The sequence below is a fragment of the Sinohyriopsis cumingii genome, chromosome 6 (assembly GCF_028554795.1).
Source record: "Sinohyriopsis cumingii isolate HCF-2022 chromosome 6, ASM2855479v2, whole genome shotgun sequence".
Taxonomy (NCBI): Eukaryota; Metazoa; Mollusca; class Bivalvia; order Unionida; family Unionidae; genus Sinohyriopsis; species Sinohyriopsis cumingii.
Window position 1 is genome coordinate 19,128,333 of NC_142966.1, and position 20,647 is coordinate 19,148,979.

Genomic DNA, 20,647 nt, shown 5'->3' on the forward strand with positions numbered 1-20,647 from the left:
AATGGATGTCCATGTGCAACCATTTTCATTTATGACCAACTAGCCATCATAAGAAATCTTTTGGTGAAGTCAATATGACTTTTGATTCAGAAGGTGGAACAATAAGATTTTCAGATGGCTGCTGCATTGACTAGATTGGATGTTTTCATTTATGACCAGCTAGACCATAGGATGAATATGTGTGTGAAGTTTCATGGCAATCCTCCAAGTAGTAGTTTAATAGGAGTAGCAATAACAAACTTGTGCTAATGGATGGAGAGACATCAGATAGATGACTGACAACAGGGCATCCAATAAGCTCTTCTGGACTATGACCTGTAGAGCAAAAGGCTACCCAATAGAATTTGTTCAACTTTAGCAGAAAGGATCATGGGATAGTAGCCTCTGAATATTGGTCAAATATTGTAGATGTACCATTAAATATGGATAACATATTTTTAAAAAACAGAGAACCATGAAACGTTTGTTTTCGTAATGTATGCAAATCAACAGCACAAATTCAAAGTATTGTACTGACATAGATTTTTTTGCCAACTGCAACTGCATTTGGCTCTTAGGCAGATGTCAGACTGGTGAGTGTTTTCAGGCCTATTTTGAACTCGTTTCCATTGCCCTATGGATGTCAACTTGTCGTCTGTTTGGGTATTGATGTCTGGAATATCTTGTCACAGAACCCAAAACTGACTTGAACAAAAACTTCACCATAGATGGGCAAAGGCAACACTATCATTGTATTTGTGGTGAGACATAAACATCTAGATCTCCAATCAACTTCTTCAAGAATCTAAGAATTATGTTTGTTGACTATTTCATTTTTTTAATACATTTTTATTTTCATAGAATAAACAAATAATAGCAGATTTTGCCCATAAAATGAAATGGATTCCAAGTTACTTTCAATAATTTTATTTCATCTCATGTGTACTTGCATATTTTACATGTATAATACAAATATATCACACATTTTACATTTATACTACACATAATTTATATTAATACAAAAATAGATCAAAGAACATTAATGCTGTTCCTCTCATATTGTCATCCTTTTAGTCTACATTTCCATATCATCCTCATCACACACAATATCATTTCCTTACAACCATCTTAAAACAATAATTTTCAATATGTTTAACTTTACACAAATTATGTAATAATAGTACTATTTACACTAGTATACAATCAAAGAATACTGAACCATGATGTAGCTTTGTCTCTAATGAATGACACCTTCATCAGTCTAAATGTCTGTGAGAATACCCTTACTGATCAATATTTACATGTGACTACCTTAGTTTTCTAGTTGCATTATTATATGGCTTAACAGGTTTTACCTGATAATCGTTTTAACTGAATAAAATCTCTCCTCCTTCTCAGCATGAATGAGTAGAAGTAATCTGACTCAGTTTGAATGAGTACAAGTATGCAATCTGACTCAGTTTGAATGAGTACAAGTATGCAATTTGACTCAGTTTGATTGAATACATGGATGAAAATCACCTCTTTTGCAAGTTGTTTGTTTGTTGGTAAATGTGTCCATGCAAACTTGAATGTTATCATTTCATTTGGAAAAATATCTTAAAATATCCAGATAAAGTACCAAAAACCCATTTTCCATGAATAATTCAGCACATCGTTACATAATATATAATAATATATGAAACAACCAAAACCTGAAGATTATGGCACTTTAAGTTTACAAAATTTTTCAAGATGACAAAATCTGATGACTGAGAAGCACAGTAATGTTTATCATGACATGGTTGCCATAAAGTAAAAATGGTATGTAGGCCACTGTAGCTTGTCTCACAGATTACAAAATCTACCTGAATGGGCGCTGGACTGAAACCAGTTGATCATGTGACAAACTCACTCCCTTTGTAACCACTAAGTATTTCATGTAATAACGCCAACGATGGAATAAGTTGTTGCAAAAAGTGCTAAAATGTGTCCAGACATTTTCAGTTAGAGTGGAAAAGTGAAAGAAATTAAACTGTACAAAAGAAGTCCTTTGAAAATTACTGAGAAATTTGATGTAGAAAATGAAAATAAACATTGCCTGTTTAGGACTGACCTTTTATTCGGGGTTGGTGGGTGTGGCCCTCACAAAGCTTGAAGAAATACTCTTGCTCTAATTTATAAAAAAAAAAGAACCTATTTTATCTATTATAATAGTTGATCAACAACCTATTTTATCTGTTATAATAGTTGAACAACAAATTATCTCAAGGGAAGAAAAAAAAACAACTAAAAAGAAATGTATCCACTCCAGCCTCATCCCCACAAACAAAATGGTCAGTCACTCGTGCATTTTACAACAGTGGAAAATGGAATAGATGGACAATGAAAGTAAGTTAGATATTTGTACCCTGATTTTACACCATGACTGATGCTTAATCATAATTATTTTAAACATTGATATATTTGATGACATTGATACCATAACATGCCTGTAAATTTTCAATTAAAAATTGTGTCTTTGATACTTTATATATAATTATTAATCATTACTGTGTGTAACCCCTCAATATAGGCTTCCCCTCTTGAAAGAATATAGGCTTCCCCTCTTGAAAGCCTACTTTCCAACTGCAAAATGAGTGGAATTATAAGAGGCAGATCAATTTATGGAACTTGATACCAGGGTCTTATGTTCGAAACAGCAATTTCAAAATGAAAACAAACAGAATAAAAGCAATTTGATGGTTGGCCATTGCAAATGCTTATTATATATCTGCCATGACTGCATCACCCACACCCCCCAGTTTGCCTAGAAGTGGCAATCTAAAAAACTGATTTCTTCAAATATTACCAACCACAACAAGCCAAATAACAGGTAAGAGATGGAGTTATTACATCCCCTTAACAAGGAGATGGCCCTGTCTCCAGTTTCCTAACTTATATGGAAGAGCTTGGGAGTCTGATGTGAGATATGGGCAAGATTTAGCACATGGCTTATGTATTCATGCATGTTAGAGAAAAAAGTTAAGTGACTGCAAATTAAGCAAACAAGGAGTAACCCACATAATATGAAGTTGCTAACTGACCTGAACAGATAGCATGGTTAGCTGCTGGTAAAAGTCCCACTAGGTCAAACTGAACTCTTTATGATGAAAGGCCTTTGAAATAAAAGTTTGATCTCTGGTTTGGAAGATATCTGTTATGGGGCAGCTGCACATAAATGCATGGGCTGTTCCAAGTTTCCTGCTTGAGGTGCAAGTCATCAGGATTGGTTAGCAGATTGGCTCACTATTGCATGACACTGGGAATCTGCTAGGTAGAGGGAAAGGCATGTTTAGCAAGACCACTCCATTGTAGGAAATGGTATTGGTTACCTAGGCCTTTGGATATGCAGCTGGATAAGATAAGTGTATAAAGCTTATCATTCCAGTTCATTATACAGAGTAGTTTGAAGGAGGATTCCTTGTGGATATTGATTCACCTGATGACAAAGGAGTGACCAGACCATAGTGGATTGTCTGAACTTGAGCATGACTGGAATATTGTCGACTTCAATGTGGATTTGTCGTTAAGGACATCACCTGAGAAAATCAGAAAAGAGGTCCCAGGACTGGGATCTCTCATAGTTATAAAAGATGACAGTCAAGATGCCAGGAAAAATGCTAGCACCCTTTTCCAATAATATCTGCCACAATCAAAAGACATTTCCCAAGGCCAACCTCAAGGGGGTTAATATGTATGAAGCACCTCTAAAGGAGCCAAACTCCACTCACCTGGAAAGAGGGCTAGAGGTGGGCACCATGGCTAGCTGTGCTGGTATCTGTGTAAATAATGATGTCTGGTGGTTAATTGCCTGCTATGATCTGGGGGAAGTCCATCCATTTTTTGAGAAGGTACCTCAAGTAATTTAAAAGTTTGGTCACTGGGCTTGACAGGCAAAGTTCTGGGCACAAATAAGATTAAGAGAGAGATTTGCAGGCTCTCATGAACTTGTGCTGCAGGGTAGGAGGGTTTGCAACTGCAGTGAGAAGATCTAAAAGATGAAGAAATTCCTAAAGCATATTCTAAGGAATTTTGGACCTCATGGTCAGATGAATGATGAGTTGGGACTGAGACAGATCTATCCTGGTTAACAATGAATCTGAGAGGAAGCATATGAAAAACAATGGATTTCAGGTCTTGCTACAAAGGGATGATCACCATGTACCTTTCACCTGCAAAGTCTCCCTCCCAAATGGCACTGGAGACCAATCCCTGGACAGACAGCCAAGATCTTAAAAGACACAAAGTAAGATCCTGGATGGGTTCAGTTGTGGAGGAGCTTGACTGCTCTTTTCATAAGTATTTATTCTAGTAAGAGCCATGGGTCATCTTGATTTAGTATCTCCCATTCCCAGATGTTGACTGAAGACATCACCCTCTTAGGAGTATCAGAGAAAGGGAAACACGAAACATGGGCAAAGTGTCACTTTCTGTGAACAAGATGCTGTAATGAGAAAATGGGTCAAAACATGAATTCTCTCCCCATATTATGTGATGGGATGATGAGAAAGCATGAAGTTTGTTGGCAGCCTGTTTTCTGGTCTCCTCTAGCGGGTTGTGAAATAATATGTTAGAAGATGGAGTGTGAGATCTGAGTATGGCCTTGTGATGGTCTTCCAGAAGTTTGGATATGGCCAAGAATCATTTTCCATAAGCTAGAACTTAACAGACACAGCTATAGCATTGGGGAGCTGCCCTTTTTTGAGTACATGAGCCATACAGGAGACTGATTTCCAGAGATGGAAGAGTCTCTGAAATAGACGAAGTTATGCATGGAGCCAGTAACTACGACACTGCAAAACAGTTGTTGTGTGCTGAGAAGGGTTTTCCTTCCACATACTCAGAAAAAGGTTTCAACAGTCCCAGACCCACATCGTCTTCGCAAATAGCTGGGATGCACTATACAAGACCAGCATATATGTCTCGTAAAGAGCTGGGTTTCAGCTGATAGGATAAGAAAGGCCTGTTGACATTTGGGTCTTGAAGTTGCCATTCAAAGAAATTTAAAATGCCAGTCATTCTACAACACTGCAGAAGCTGTTTTGTAACAAGACTATTTCAGTTGATAGAAGAAATGCTTGGTCTTCCCTGGAAAATGTTGTATCCAAAAAATGATGATACTTATAAGTATATGTCCTCAAAACACATATGACTGGGTTAACCCAAAAATACCTGTAAAGGTAGTGACAACTGAACTGAAGCTGTAAGTCCATCCATACCAGGACACTGATATGCAGGCATTTACTCCATTGTTGCCAAAAGATCTGAGGCATGTACTGGGTGACTGGGAATGTTAAGTGCTGTAGCTGGTACTGGATCATGATAGGTTTGGGACCGGGGAAAGAACATCAAAGAATGGTTTAGGTGTGCCATTACTGTATATTATGTCAGTATTGTGCAGGTGTACAGTGATATTTGTGTCTGGAGTATGGGACTGGGTATACAGGGAAAAAAATAGATCATTATACCCAGTATCTGAAGTCAAAGGCAATTGGTCAAAGCTGTGCCATAGATGGTGTGATTTGCTGCCTGCTATTGTCTGGTGTCAAAGTCCATTACTAGTTATCCTGGGAAAGATAATATTAAGTTGTACTGGAGTTTGTATTGATGGTTACATTAATGGTCTTGCCAATGCACCAGTTCCTTTCCTATTGGTCAAGTTAGTATTCTCAGAAGATCTGTTCTGTGACAATGACAACATGGCTAGTGCTCTGTTAGCCCTTTTGATGGCCAGGATTTCCAACAAGACTAATAACATATGCATCCTTAATTATGAACTTTATTGTGATGGTCTACTATATATCCCCAGACCAGTATAAACGCACATCACATGTATGGCCTGAATAACACACATACAGTTATAAAGGTACAGTTATTGTCTTAAGCCAGTTTAATTTGCTTGCAACCCACACACTTAATCAAACATGTTGCACTGACAGCTGTAAATAGAGCAGAACTGGTGACATCAAACAAGCTCCAGATTTAAGTGAATGTGATGGAGATGCTACGAAAGAAAAATGCCCAAAGAAATGACAGGAATGATCTTACAACATGTAATCACAGATTATTACTTGACAGAATTAATAAACAAGGCCAAGCACGGGGCTGAACTCAAAATAGTACAGACCATGTGACAGGCAATTATCAGCCAAGTGTCACACTGAACTTATGGTAAATGGGATGCTATCAAGGAAGAAAATGGCAAAGGAAAATTAAAGCAATAATCTAACATGTTATGACAGAATTAATAAACTAGGATGATTACTGAGCTCAACTGAAAGTATTATTATCTACTATACGGCAGGTAACTGAGATAGCACCATGATGAAGTTAAACCACTGAAGTGCAAAATATTTATTCATGACAAGTTAAACCACTGAAGTGCAAAACAATTATTCATGATGAAGTTAAACCACTGACGTGCAAAATATTTATCCACAACAAGTTTGACCAATGAAGTACAAAAAATTTATCCATGATGTTAAACCACTGACGTGCAAAATATTTATCCATGATAAAATTAGACCACTGAAATGCAGAATATTTATCCATGATGAAGTTAAACCACTGACGTACAAAATATTTATCCATGATGAAGTTAAACCACTTAAGTGCAAAATATTTATCCATGATGAAGTTAAACCACTGAAGTGCAAAATATTTATCCATGATGAAGTTAAACCACTGACATACAAAATATTTATCCATGACAAAGTTAGACTAATGAAGTGCAAAATATTTATCCATGATGAAGTTAAACCACTGATGTGCAAAATATTTATCCATGACATAGTTAGACCACTGAAGTGGAAAATATTTATCCATGACAAAGTTAGACTACTGAAGCGCAAAATATTTATCCATGACAAAGTTAGACCACTCAAGTGCAAAATATTTATCCATGATGAAGTTAGACCACTGAAGTGCAAAATATTTATCCATGATGTTAAACCACTGACGCGCAAAATATTTATCCATAATAAAGTTAGACCACTGAAGTGCAAAATATTTATGTATGACAAAGATAGAACACTGAAGTGCAAAATATTTATCCATGACAAAGTTAGACCACTGAAGTACAAAATATTTATCCGTGATGAAGTTAAACCACTGAAGTGCAAAATATTTATCCATGATGAAGTTAAACCACTGAAGTGCAAAATATTTATGTATGACAAAGATAGAACACTGAAGTGCAAAATATTTATCCATGATGAAGTTAAACCACTGAAGTGCAAAATATTTATCCATGATGAAGTTAAACCACTGAAGTGCAAAATATTTACCCATGACAAAGTTAGACCACTGAAGTGCAAACTATTTATGTATGACAAAGATAGAACACTTAAGTGCAAAAGATTTATCCATGATGAAGTTACACCACTTAAGTGCAAAAGATTTATCTATGATGAAGATAGGATGAGAAAGAAAATTAGCTGTAGCATACATTCCTGAGAAAAACATGCTTTCAAGTATGAATGGAAATAGTAACTACCAACTGACAGGATCTGATGCTAGGGATTGCCCAGTTGCCAAGTTGAAATCGCTCTAGTCTCTGATGTCGGCAATCTGATAAACTTGTAGCATTTTTGTTGCCAAAACAAGCTACATAATGTGGCAAACATCTTTTTTACCTTGAGAGTGCTGGGTTTGCAAGGTACTGAGGTAGTGGACTTACTCCTAACATATTAGGATCAGAAAACATATCTGAAGAAGAAATGAGTCCATGGAACATAGATGCCTGACCACAGTGCCTGAAATATCATAAATGATAAAGTTAACCAGGGTGTAATGGACAGACGTATGGACAGCATAGGTGCGTAAGCAAATCAACATTATTACATCAATAATAATATGACCTACAAATGCTTCCACACTGAAGGTATTTATGGAATCATGGTTTACAATCTGTGATGTTTTAAACATATGCCACAAGTCTTTTCAGTCCCAGAACTTTATAACACCATCCCAACCTGCTGTTGCCACTTTAGAAGTTTCATGTGGGTGCCACAAGACACCAATACACACATCATCATGTGCTTTGAATTTATTGTACAGTTTGGTAGTTTTCCAGTCCCAGATGTATAATTTTCCATCTGCATCACCACATATGATGTAACTGAAAAGTATAAAGATTGTACAATATCAGAATTTTGTTCAACATACAATATTAAGATGCATTAGTGTTTCTTGGTTTTTAAATATATCAACAATAATGGAGCCGAATATTCATTTAGATCACAAGAAATATGAGGTATCACTGCAATAAATATTTACTCCAAATTTAACTTAAATATATTACAATTTGCAATAAAACATTGTCAACTTGATCAGAATATTCATAAAAATCACAAGATATCTAACCAATTTGAGGTATCACTGCAATAAATATGTACTCCAAATTGAATTTAAATATATCACAATTTGCAATAAAACACTGTCAGCTTTGCTTTTATTTTTCATTTATTTCATTAAAATTTTAGAGCTCATTTCATTCTAATTAGAATACTAGGGTTTTGGAGGTGGGAGAATATTAAAAGTTTGTTAAGGAATGCTTTGAAATTTAAAATGATGAGAAAATAAAATAAATAATAATTGCAGTAAATTTGCCAATCATTAATCACATAAAACTGAAAAGCTGACATATTCCTAAATGAAAAGGATTTCCTACAGTGTGAAGACAACAATTTGTCATGATTTACTATTAAATGATTAAAAAATGCTTTTAAACATAAGCACATACCTCATTTCTGGAGAGAAGTCAATTGTACATGCATAACCAGCCACCTGAAATTATACAAGGAAATGTACAAAATTAACCATGATGCAATCATGAATGCAACATCCTATCCTTAAAGAATATATAAAAGAGTTTGCCAAAACAAACAAATTACTGGTTTATCAATTCAAGCAATAAGAAGTAGTTTAAAAAAGGGTGAATCTTTGCACACCTATAACATATTGAAAGTAACTATAATTTAAGAAAACAAATAAAACATTATTGACAATTTTACATTCAAGAAAATTTCTTGAAATGTAGAGGTGTTTTAACACCATGGGTGCTGTAGAAATGTAAATGTCACTTATCGTTTGATATGTATTACACTCATTAAGTAGGGTTGATTAAAAATGCCATAAAGAAAGAATGTCTATTTTCCATCAAAATTTAAAAGACATATCTGAAAAACAGCATTTTTATCATACTGACATATAGTTACAAAGTGTAAACACAGCACAATTTTTCTGTGAATCAGGTATGCATTGTTTTCCTATATTAATAGTTTTTGTTATTTGTAATGCTATTTATATTTGACGATTTTTGTGTAACTCAGAGAAATTTGACATCAAGTATTTCTGTATGACACTGCAGTCCTAAAAATTATGTATATGATGGGAAACATGTCTCACATAATTACATGTTGTCAAAATACCCATCATGAAAAACAGTGAGATGGATAATCTACATCAATGGCACTTGCATACTGTTACATGTACTTTATAATCAGTAAACTGAAAGTGCAAGATTATTCAAAATTACATAAAGCACCTGCTTTGCTTTTAAGATTTATGTTTATACGGTTTAATAATGTTAAAAAAAACCAACCTCAGATTATACACCTATGCATCCACTAAAAAGCATTCATTACCAGGTCAAATAGGTAGCTAAACATCACAGATGATTGGACTTTTTAAAATGGTCAATTGTACATCTTAATTATTTCTTTGACAAAACCAATGTAAGTAACTGTATGAATTTACTTTCTCTATTATTATAGAAACCTCACTGCATTATCTCTTTGAAGTCTCTGATGGGCTGCTAATGGAAACTATGTCGTCAATAATTCTTGCATGAACATCAGAAACAGATCTAATGGATTGCGCATGCATAAAAACAAAAAAAAACAGCCTTTATTTTAATAATAAAAGTTTAGTGTCTTTTCTTCAAAATTCAACAAATAATTTAATTTCCAAGCACACAAAGTGAAAATTTAAAAAGAACTTACAGTATTGCAAATTGAATCACAGTCCAAAAAGTTTTATCTCCAGTCCTAATGAATAAAGTTCTAATTAAATTCCAGTTGTATATGAAATAAGATCCAGCACTGAAGGTGTAGATTTGCCTGTAATCTTGAATGTACTAATGTACCAGTAACCTTAAGTGTGATGATGTAGTAACAGTATACCAAGTAATCACAACAATATAATCCAAGATGTCCTTGTCTGAATTCACTATAATTCCAAAATAATGTTTCTATCCAAGATTATTTAAGTACACTTTGTATATCCAGTGAATACATAATTTCACCCAAACCAAATACTGAATACAACAATAAGACTGATGTCTACTTCAGATGTTCTTACAGAAATGAATAAATTTCAAGTTAATAAGATTATAAGAATTTTTTAAAACTGAAGCAGGTGAAGTAGAGATAGATCTATATCAAGCCTTTGTTCAAGTATCACTTAATCTTAAGGATTACAAATATGGAAGATTCAGCATCTGATGATGATCTATTACTTTTTTATCTGAGCATTCTACATATAATACTGCTGACTGAATTGAAAATCCTTTTTGTTATGGAAGTTTATAAGATAACAAATTCGTTACATTTCATATATAAAATTTATTAAATATATATCTTCTGAAAAACTTCACCATACTTTTCTGATAATGTTACCCTTACACTGTGCAGTTCTTTAGGCTTAAGAATTAGGCTAATCCACTGATCATGTAACCCTACACTGTACAATTCTTTAGGCTTAACAATTAAGCGAATCCAATGATCATGTAACTCTACACTGTACAATTCTTTAGGCTTAACAATTAAGCGAATCCAATGATCATGTAACTCTACACTGTACAATTCTTTAGGCTTAAGAATTAGGCTAATCCAATGATCATGTAACTCTACACTGTACAATTCTTTAGGCTTAACAATTAAGCGAATCCAATGATCATGTAACTCTACACTGTACAATTCTTTAGGCTTAAGAATTAGGATAATCCACTGATCATGTAACTCTACACTATACAATTCTTTAGGCTTAACAATTAAGCAAATCCAATGACCATGTAACTCTACACTATGCAATTCTTTAGGCTTAAGAATTAGGCTAATCCACTGATCATGTAACTCTACACTATACAATTCTTTAGGCTTAACAATTAAGCTAATCCAATGATCATGTAACTCTACACTATGCAATTCTTTAGGCTTAACAATTAAGCGAATCCAATGATCATGTAACTCTACACTGTACAATTCTTTAGGCTTAACAATTAAGCTAATACATTGATCATGTTACCCAATACTGTACAATTCTTTAGGCTTAACAATTAAGCAAATCCAATGATCATGTAACTCTACACTATGCAATTCTTTAGGCTTAACAATTAAGCTAATACACTGATCATGTTACCCAATACTGTACAATTCTTGAGGCCTAACAACTAGGCTAATCCAATGATATAGTCTAAATGTGTCTGCAGTATGTTTTAATACATAATAATTTCTAATTATAGAATTCTAATCCTAAAATATATGGGGATTTGTTTCTAAAATCCTGGTTTGTTTTTCTTTCAATCCCATGCAAAATTTAAACACATGCATACAGAAGAAACATTGTCAATGTTCTAATCCTCACATAGGATTTCTGATGAATGAGGGGCTGTTAAACAAGTGTGCAATAATAATTTGGGAATTTTTAGCTGCATTTCAAAATTATAAATATCAAACTTTGTAAAGTACAAACAATTGTAACTGTACAGCTAGCAATAATTATCAGTAAGACTTTCATACAAAAGAAGACAGTCTGGCTGTGATCTACACTCCTAAGATAGTCCCTCTGACACAGACAAAGCATGTTTGTACATGTTATTCAAGTAAATTACAACATCTACACTCCTAAGGGGGCGCTCACCAGTTATTATGTACTTTTAAGAGAGTGACATATGTAAGGTGAAGTTGTTTGCATTTAAAACATGCACAGTGGAAAGAATGTTGGCATACCTCTATGCTACATTAATGTAATGTGGATGATATTTCTTTGGACATTGTACTTTTGGAAATTGTACATGATCTAAGCACACTGCAAACTAAAATGACAGCTCCCACGTGCTAATAAATCTGCCTGAATTAGTCGAAAGTACACTATCCATAGCAGCTATTAAAATAGGGAAAATGAATTTTGCCAGACTAGACAATACCAGTTTCTGAAAGTGCAATAAATGAATTACCAAATATATAAAATGTAAAAAAAGTTATTGGCTCTTTTTTATACAATTTACCTCTGAAGATCAGGAAGTGAAAATGACCAAGTGGAGCTAGCACTTTTTTGAAAGGTGCACATCTGGTGTAAGGCCAAGCTGTATACTATATAACCCATATTACACCCATCAATCATACACCAAAATAAAGGGAATTAAAGGTTCTTTGAATTATACCCAAGATATACAAGGTCTTTGTTAAATAGCCAGTATAACCAGTGAGGAAATCCAGGTAAATTCTTTTTCTTTAAAATTCTAACCCTATGCAAAATGTGACACTGTAGAGCACCACCTGAGATGGTCCTTCACAGACAAAATATGTTTGAGACAAAATATGTTTGTACATGTTATTCAAGTAAATTACCATAGATGACAACATCAGTTCAGCTTATACCGATGTGAGATAATGTTCTATTAGTATGTGAGATAATGTTCTATTAGTAAAGACACTTATTTCTTCCAAAATTAGAATCATACAAACTTCTACATTGAAAGTTTGCTGACAACTCATTGATTCTGTTCTGCTCTGCATGTGGCATACCAAATGGGGGTATATAGTAAGTACAGTTACAACCAAATTAACAAGGTAAATGCATTCTTGCATTAGAAATATATAGATCAGATGTTGTTCTTGTTGTTGTAGTAGTGGGGTTTAAGCCTTTTTTCAGCACAAGATAGGCTATACATGGTGGCCAGTTTAAATGGTGAAAGAAGAACCGGAAAACCCCCCAGAAAGAACCACTGACCCACGGATAGCTACTGGCAAGCTTTCTCACATACCCACATTGGCCAAACCTGAGACTCAAACCCATACAGGTGAGATGGTAGTGATCCGCAATGATGAGCACTTTAGACCACTTGGCCACCCCTCAAACAGATGTAAGTAATATTTATTATAAAAATATTATTGTTTAAAAATATAGCATTATCATTTCATGCTTGTCAATACATACAAGACTACATAGCTGATCATGAAAACTTTTAAAATAAGATCATGAACACTTTTAAAACAAGATCATGAAAAATTTAAAACAAGATCATGAAAACTTTAAAAACCAGATCATGAAAACTTTTAAAACAAGATCATGAAAACTTTTAAAACCAGATCATGAAAACTTTTAAAACAAGATCATGAAAACTTTTAAAACAAGATCATGAAAACTTTTAAAACCAGATCATGAAAACTTTTAAAACAAGATCAAGAAAACTTGTAAATCAACAAGTTTCCCTTATTAATTAGAATTTAATTAGTGACATGTTTCAGATGCATTTTACACAAACTGTTATGAATGGCAGCTGAATTGCAAATACATAACCTTAATTACTGCATGTCTGGTGACATGGGGTAGACATAAAAAGCAATTAAGGTAATAAAATCATTCTGTTGAACACAGTGTCTATGACTTAACTTCCTGCTCACACATATCAAATTTGATCAGATCCTAACAGTAAAAATATTGTCGTAAACTATTTGATATCCTAACATAACAGTACCAATATTGTTCTAAAGTATTTGATATCCTAACATAACAGTACCAATATTGTTCTAAAGTATTTGATATCCTAACATAACAGTACCAATATTTTTCTAAAGTATTTGATATCCTAACATAACAGTACCAATATTTTTCTAAAGTTACAGTTGAATACTGCAGTTCATGTGGAAGAGATGTTTAACATAGCATCATTGCTGACAATAATTCTGGTGTCATGATACATATTGGCATTTACATGCAAGATAGTTATTCACTCATCTAAAATTCTCTTCTCTAAGAAATAACTCTTAATAAGGAGAGTTGTAGAGGAAATATTTTAAAGTTCTGTAATGTGTTAATTCAAATAAACCTTAGCAAGTGAATTGTGCGTGTACCCAACAAAGATGCTCAGTGGCACTAATACATCTGTTGATATCATATATTACACTGGTTTCATATTATTCTCAGCCAGTTTGAATTGAGTAATTGACTGATTCCACAAGAAAGACTGTTTAGTGTCATGGCAATGCAAGAAAAAGCACCTTGAAGAGAGAAATCATATTCCTTGGTAATGTACTCAGGCTGAATTGGGCTGGATTCTAACCTCCAACCCACTGTGAGTCCTGCATGATAACCAGTGAGCTATTACAGCTCTGCTATTTTAGAAACGGTCCATTGTCTTATCTCATTTTGGTCTTATTGTCATATTTTACCATGTATTCGATCCCCAAAATAATGATGACTCAGGATCAAAAGTTTAAAGTTTACTTTCATTCCATCTGCTTACCATATGACCTGTAAATGTCTTTTTCCTCATGTACTTGAATCTGTTAAGGACATTGAAAACACATATCTTGTTATCCATTGACTGGCACGCCAACCACTTGCCTGCAATTCAAAAGAGCAATGTATGAATATGGATGCAAGTAAATCATAATTAAACATATATTATGACATTCTATTATCCTGTCATGACTATTAACATGGCATTTTAGCATTTCTAACAACTTGTCATAATGCCACCTATATGAATGATCCACTGCATTATTATAATGTTGTTTTTGCTATCAGGTTTAATTGGTTATGAGTTTGATTTGAGTGGTCCATCAGATGAAATTAGCTCATTTATATTATTTTTATCACCTGACATGATGAAGCCAGGTAAACAAGGGCAGTCATTTAAATAACAAAGGCACAATAATAACACCTTATTCATAACATCAATTTAGAATTGCATGTTGCTGATTCAGTGCAATTAAAGCATAAATAGAAATGTTTTTGTTTTGTGCTTTGGAACCAATAATTTATAAATTTACCTGTATGTTGAATAAATGAGTACAGCTTATACTGACAGACCTGATTTTCTTTATGATCTTCTTCATGTCATTACAAAAAAATGTGAAAAAAACAAATTTCATATTAATAACAAAAAACATGACTATTAACAATTTTGATCTATTCAAATAAATTAAGTAAATGGCTAAATTACTTGTTAAGTTATTGAACAGAGATATTTCAACAAAAATGTGATTTTTATGATTCTTTGGCCAATGTATGTTTACACTTACTGACACTATATATATATCCCCAAATAAATTCTATTGGTGGGGGATTTTATTGTTCAATATGAGTATGTTCATTTATATGAAACAGCTCCTGATGTCTTTGACCTATATGACTCAGGCAAAAAAATTAACACCACTTCAAAGTGTCAGGCAATTACACGCTCCATAAATCATGACCATTACAGCGATGGCTTAAACCATAATGATTTTTTCATGTGTGTACATTAAAAAACAATTAGGAACTTAGAGGCCCAAATTGAAGAATTAAAACCACAGTTACATGCTATTAAGTCAGCACAGGGAAGGATTAATGAGCAAATAAAATCATGTGAAATAGCAATTCAGACAGACTCCAAGAAACAATGTCAGATGCTCAGACACAGACAATCCCAATACCAGCCAAAAGAAATTGTAAAATGACCATGAAAGTAACAACTGATATCCAAAGTAATCCTGCATTGCAAACAACAGTACCCTCTCCTCAGTCATGTATCACACCTGCAACAGCAGTAAGTGTACACCCATGGCCCTCAGCTCAAACAAGTCTGTTGCCTGCACCAACAACTACATTTCTCAGTGCTCAGACAAATGTGTCAACATCAGCTCGATTAGTTCACACAACTGAAACACCAATTTCAGCACCCCTTCCTCCAAGAGATGTGTCTGAAATACAAACCAGAGTCCAACAAATGAAATTACAAGCCAGAAAAGATGGGACTCTGATAATTGGCTCCTCAGGACTGAAAACTATAATACCAAGGAGACTTCTTAAAATAGATGTACAGACTCTAAAAAGGTGCAAAAATCGACAAAATCACGGACAGATTAATGAATAATAACCGAACCAAATACAACCAAATTATTATTTTTGTAGGTGGAAATGATGCCAGTGATGGAAGGTCACTAAATCAAATCAGAACAGATTTTGAAAGTTCACTGTATGCTGCTAGGTATTGCAGCCCAGACACATGTAAAATAATGATCTCAGGACTACCTCCTCATGTGTACACCAGGGTGAAAGAAATCAATGATCTGATAATTGACCTAAGTGAAGACTTCAACATACAGTACATTCCACAATACACATCTTTCTTCAGAACCAGGATGTCAACCTAAGCCTCTACTACTGAGACATGTATGCTTTAATAGAACTGCCCTCATGTTAATATGACTAACCATTCGGTAGGAGTAGCAATAATATGATTTTCAAGATGGCCACCATTTTCACAAACTAGACATCATAAGATGTTGTTCAGTAACCAGACATAATTTTGGTATTCCACAAAAAGAGCTGAAAATTAATTTGAAAGGGGGTTTTGGGGGTCCTCCCCCAATGGGGTCTTGAGTGACAACACCCCTGATCCATTGTCTTTTAACCCCCAGCCAAAAATGCATTTTGCAATCATAAAAAACTGCTCCTGGTGCAACTTAAGATCATAATATAAAACAAAATAATCATTTGAAAAACTAATAAACTTACAAAAAATTTCAACTTGAATAATTTTGCATTATTTATTGTACAAGAATTTGTTCTCCAATACTATAGATGCTGAAGTTATTTCATGTGCATGTCAGTGTTCACATCGTAATTAAGTCCCAATAATTTCTAAATTTGCATCAAATATATTATACTTCTCTCTTTTCATAATAAATCTGTAAAATAAACACCCCAAAACATGAACTATATACAAAATAATCCCATACATTCTCTTGTCTTTTTCTCCATGGACACAAACTCTTGATATGCCAGTCGAGCTCTTTTTGTGGCTTTGGCAAATATTTCTTTAGCGTTCCTTTTTCAGCTCAATGTGCAATTGTCTCTTTTCCTTCTCAATGAGAGCATTTTTCCTTTCAAGCTGGTGCTTGAATTGGCGACATGCAGTGTGCATATTCTGACAGAGAGCTACATCTGTTCTCTCATGCAAGGAATCTTTCTTCTTATAGTAATTAATTGCACTTTTTCCAGGTGCTTTCTGAGCTTCAATTTTTCCGTATGCAGCTTTTTGTGTAGGTGCTGTTCCAAACGCTTCCAACCGCAATTACCATAGAGCAGAGGTCACAAAATGCCAGTCCTCTAGCATTCAGTTTTCTTATAAACTGACCAACAAAATTTCCGCTGACTTTTCACTCCAGCCATTCCCATTTCTATACGTATTTTAAACCTTTATCTAAACTTCTCATGTCATGGTCTCTCTCAACAACTTGGGATGCCATTTTTTGGATGAACTTAAACCTTAGACCAATCAGAATACTCTTTACAAGAGTCGTGGGCTAACTAATATATGGAATGAACACGTTACAAGGGTCGATGTGGAATGGGACTGAACAGACCATTTTTTCAAACCGGATCGGAGATGATAAACAAAACGGATTATATCAAGAAAAATCGGATTCAAGTCAGAAGAAAAGTGGAATTCTGCTTTGAAACAGAGAAAAATCATGTCTGAGTAACAATCCTATGCTGATATGACCATTCATTCAAGAGGAGTAGCAATAACAAGATTTTCAAGATGTCCAAGCAGCACCATTTTCATTTAGGACCAACTGGACCATAGATACATGTGTGTAAAGTTTCATGCCATTCCTCCATGCAGTTCTGGAGTATTGATAACACATAGACAGATGAAGATCAACCCTGCATTATGAGTGGGTTCGCAAGTTATTAGGGTACAAGTTACAGAGGAAGTGGTGTACATTATGTAAATAATCATACATAATAATCTGGTAGTATTTTCAATTAAGGGCATAAAACTGATCTAATCATGTATGTTTTGCATATGTGAGATGGTACTCACCATTAGGAGACAGTGTAACAGTTGGCATAGAATGCATGGTTGGATCTGCAATGTATTTAAAATCCACAGGAACGTCCCTGAAATAACAAACAGCAGTCTATAGGCTCCAGTTCTCTCCACTGTAAAACACACACACACACACACACACACAAACATACATACCCACCCAAAATCAATTTACTTGATTAAATATCTAGTATCCAATGACTGATAATAGTATAAGGTGGTGTCTCAATATAAATTTTATCAGTGATCAAACAAGAGTACAAGGAATCTTACATTGTATGCCCAACCCATATTTAAAGGTAATATAACAGGTATTAGTGGGACATGGCTGGCTCTAGAGATTATCGATCAAAAGGTCTGAATGACATTAACCTTTGGTCAATGTATGTGCTCTTTAACTAACTGTATGTGCATAAAACAGTTTCTTATTAAACTTACCCCTGACTTCGACCATTAACCTTTAGACCCCAAATCTATAGGGTTCTTTATTTCCTTAATTGAAAGACGTTCACAATGTCTATTCAAGGAATTTACTCTAAAAGTTACCGTGCAAAACCATTATTCTTTTAGGCACAATGACCTTGACCTTCGACTTTTTGTTCTCAATATCAACAGGCATCTTCCTTGCCTTAAGTGCAAGCCCTTACAAACTCTGGTCAGGGTACATGATCCAGAATAAATTTTGATCAAGGTACATGGTCTGGAACTGAAGTTATTATACAAAAAACTTTTTTTCTTTCAGTCACCAAGACTATGGCCTTTGACCTATTGATCCCAAAACCAAAAGACTTCTTTCTTACTTAAAACGTAAGCCTTCCACAAAATTTGGTTAAGGTACATGGCAAATAGCTGAAATCTCTGTCTAGAAACCAATTTCCATTTTCTGTCACTGACCATGACATTTGCCCTTAAAATCAACGGGTTTCTTCCTGCAATCTACTGACAAAGTTTTGTCCAAATCTGTGGTTTAGAACTAAAGCTCTGTGCAAAAACTATTTTCTTCTTTGGGTAACATTGACCATAACCACTAACTTTTGACCTCCAAAACATTTAGTTTCATCCTTACCCCATGTGCAAGTTATTAAGTTAGGCCCAGTTATGTATAGAACTAATGTAATGTGTGGAAACCATTTTTCTACTGTTGGTTACAATGGCCTTGATCTTAGACCTTTTGACCCCAAAAATGACAGACTTCTACAAAACCCAAATGCAAGCCATCCACAAAGTTTTGGACCATGTCTGTGACGTAGAACAAATGTCATTGTGTGGAAACCATTTTTCTTCTGTCAGTCAGTGATCTTGACCTTTGACCTTATAATTCTAAAATCAATAGTTTAGCAGTCAGCATGAAACTAAAGTTAATGTAAAGAAACAAAAAAGGCATTGGACAGATTGATGGATCAACATCACAACAATATACACATTGCTTTTTGGTGGAAATAATAATTAGTTAAATAAACAAGAAGTCCAGGTGCTCCTGATACTGCTCGCATGGCATATATTAGTCTAAAAGGCAAATGCTTTAATAAGGCAGTTGCCATCATTTGAAAGACACATTGGAATACTTTCTGGCTATTTGGAAGAAATTGGTGGTATTTGACATGTTGCTTAACTGTCTTTATACTTCATGCAACTTCTGCATGGAGCTTTAACATCTTTTGTACGAATGAAAAATGTTTATAATAGGATTCTACCAATCACATCTGGTCTGATAACTGATGTAGTGTAATTTAGGAGAAGAAGTTATTATATATCTTGTGTTTGTGGCTATTGAGTGTTTAAACAACTGGGAAAACATAATGATGTTTAGTTAGCATCACAGCTATGGAGTGTCAAACAATGAACTAAGCTTGGTCAGCAATAGGGATTGAAATGATACACCCCTGCCTCATACTGATACGATGCAGCACATTATCAATACACATATCAACTTGGTCTTTGAATCTCTCTCTGTGGTAGGATGGTGTTGTTTCATATGTGTCGATATACTGGTTGTATTCTAGTATGCAGATTACAAACATAGACTTATCACTGTTCTCATCCTCGACAATATTTTTAAACTGAATAAGTGTTGGTGTGTCAGTAATTTTTATTCAAATTTTAGGCCATTTCAGGCTGTTCTATTTAATCAGGTGAAGGATTCATCTTGGTCACCACAGTCTTTGTTTTGCATAAATGCTTTAAAAGTATCTTGTAACCAATTTTATATCTTCACTTAATTTTGAATGGCATTACAGTGTTATCTTCATAACAAAAGAAACACTGTCATTTCCTCGTACAAGAAAAATCCTATGTAGAACAAGTCTGAGTGTAGAAGTGTAAATAAACCCTTACCAATTCTTGTTGGCACATTGATTGATTGATTATATATATCAGCATAAAAGGCATTCCAAATTTGTTCTAAATGCACAATTTAAGTATTTTACAGATCATTCAACAGTAATGTTTCTTTGTTGCTTTGTGTCCAATTGGAAAAAGTTAAGATGCCAATACTTCTGGTGTGTCTAGCAGTGAATAAGCTACAGTGAGTTCTGAGTG

General features: G+C 34.4%; 1 protein-coding gene across 1 annotated transcript in view; it reads right to left on the bottom strand.

Annotated features, from left to right (window-relative positions):
- Positions 1 to 890: 890 nt before the first annotated feature.
- Positions 891 to 20,647, bottom strand: part of LOC149796457 (pre-mRNA-processing factor 17-like) — an 87,140-nt gene continuing 67,383 nt past the window's right edge. Inside the window, exons 11-14 of the mRNA XM_089961163.1 lie at positions 18,104 to 18,180; positions 14,531 to 14,631; positions 8,744 to 8,787; positions 891 to 8,119 (exon numbers count right to left, since the gene is read on the bottom strand). Of these exons, the coding sequence (XP_089817289.1) occupies positions 7,942 to 8,119; positions 8,744 to 8,787; positions 14,531 to 14,631; positions 18,104 to 18,180 (400 nt within the window). The 3' untranslated portion in view covers positions 891 to 7,941. The remainder of the gene's footprint in view (positions 8,120 to 8,743; positions 8,788 to 14,530; positions 14,632 to 18,103; positions 18,181 to 20,647) is intronic.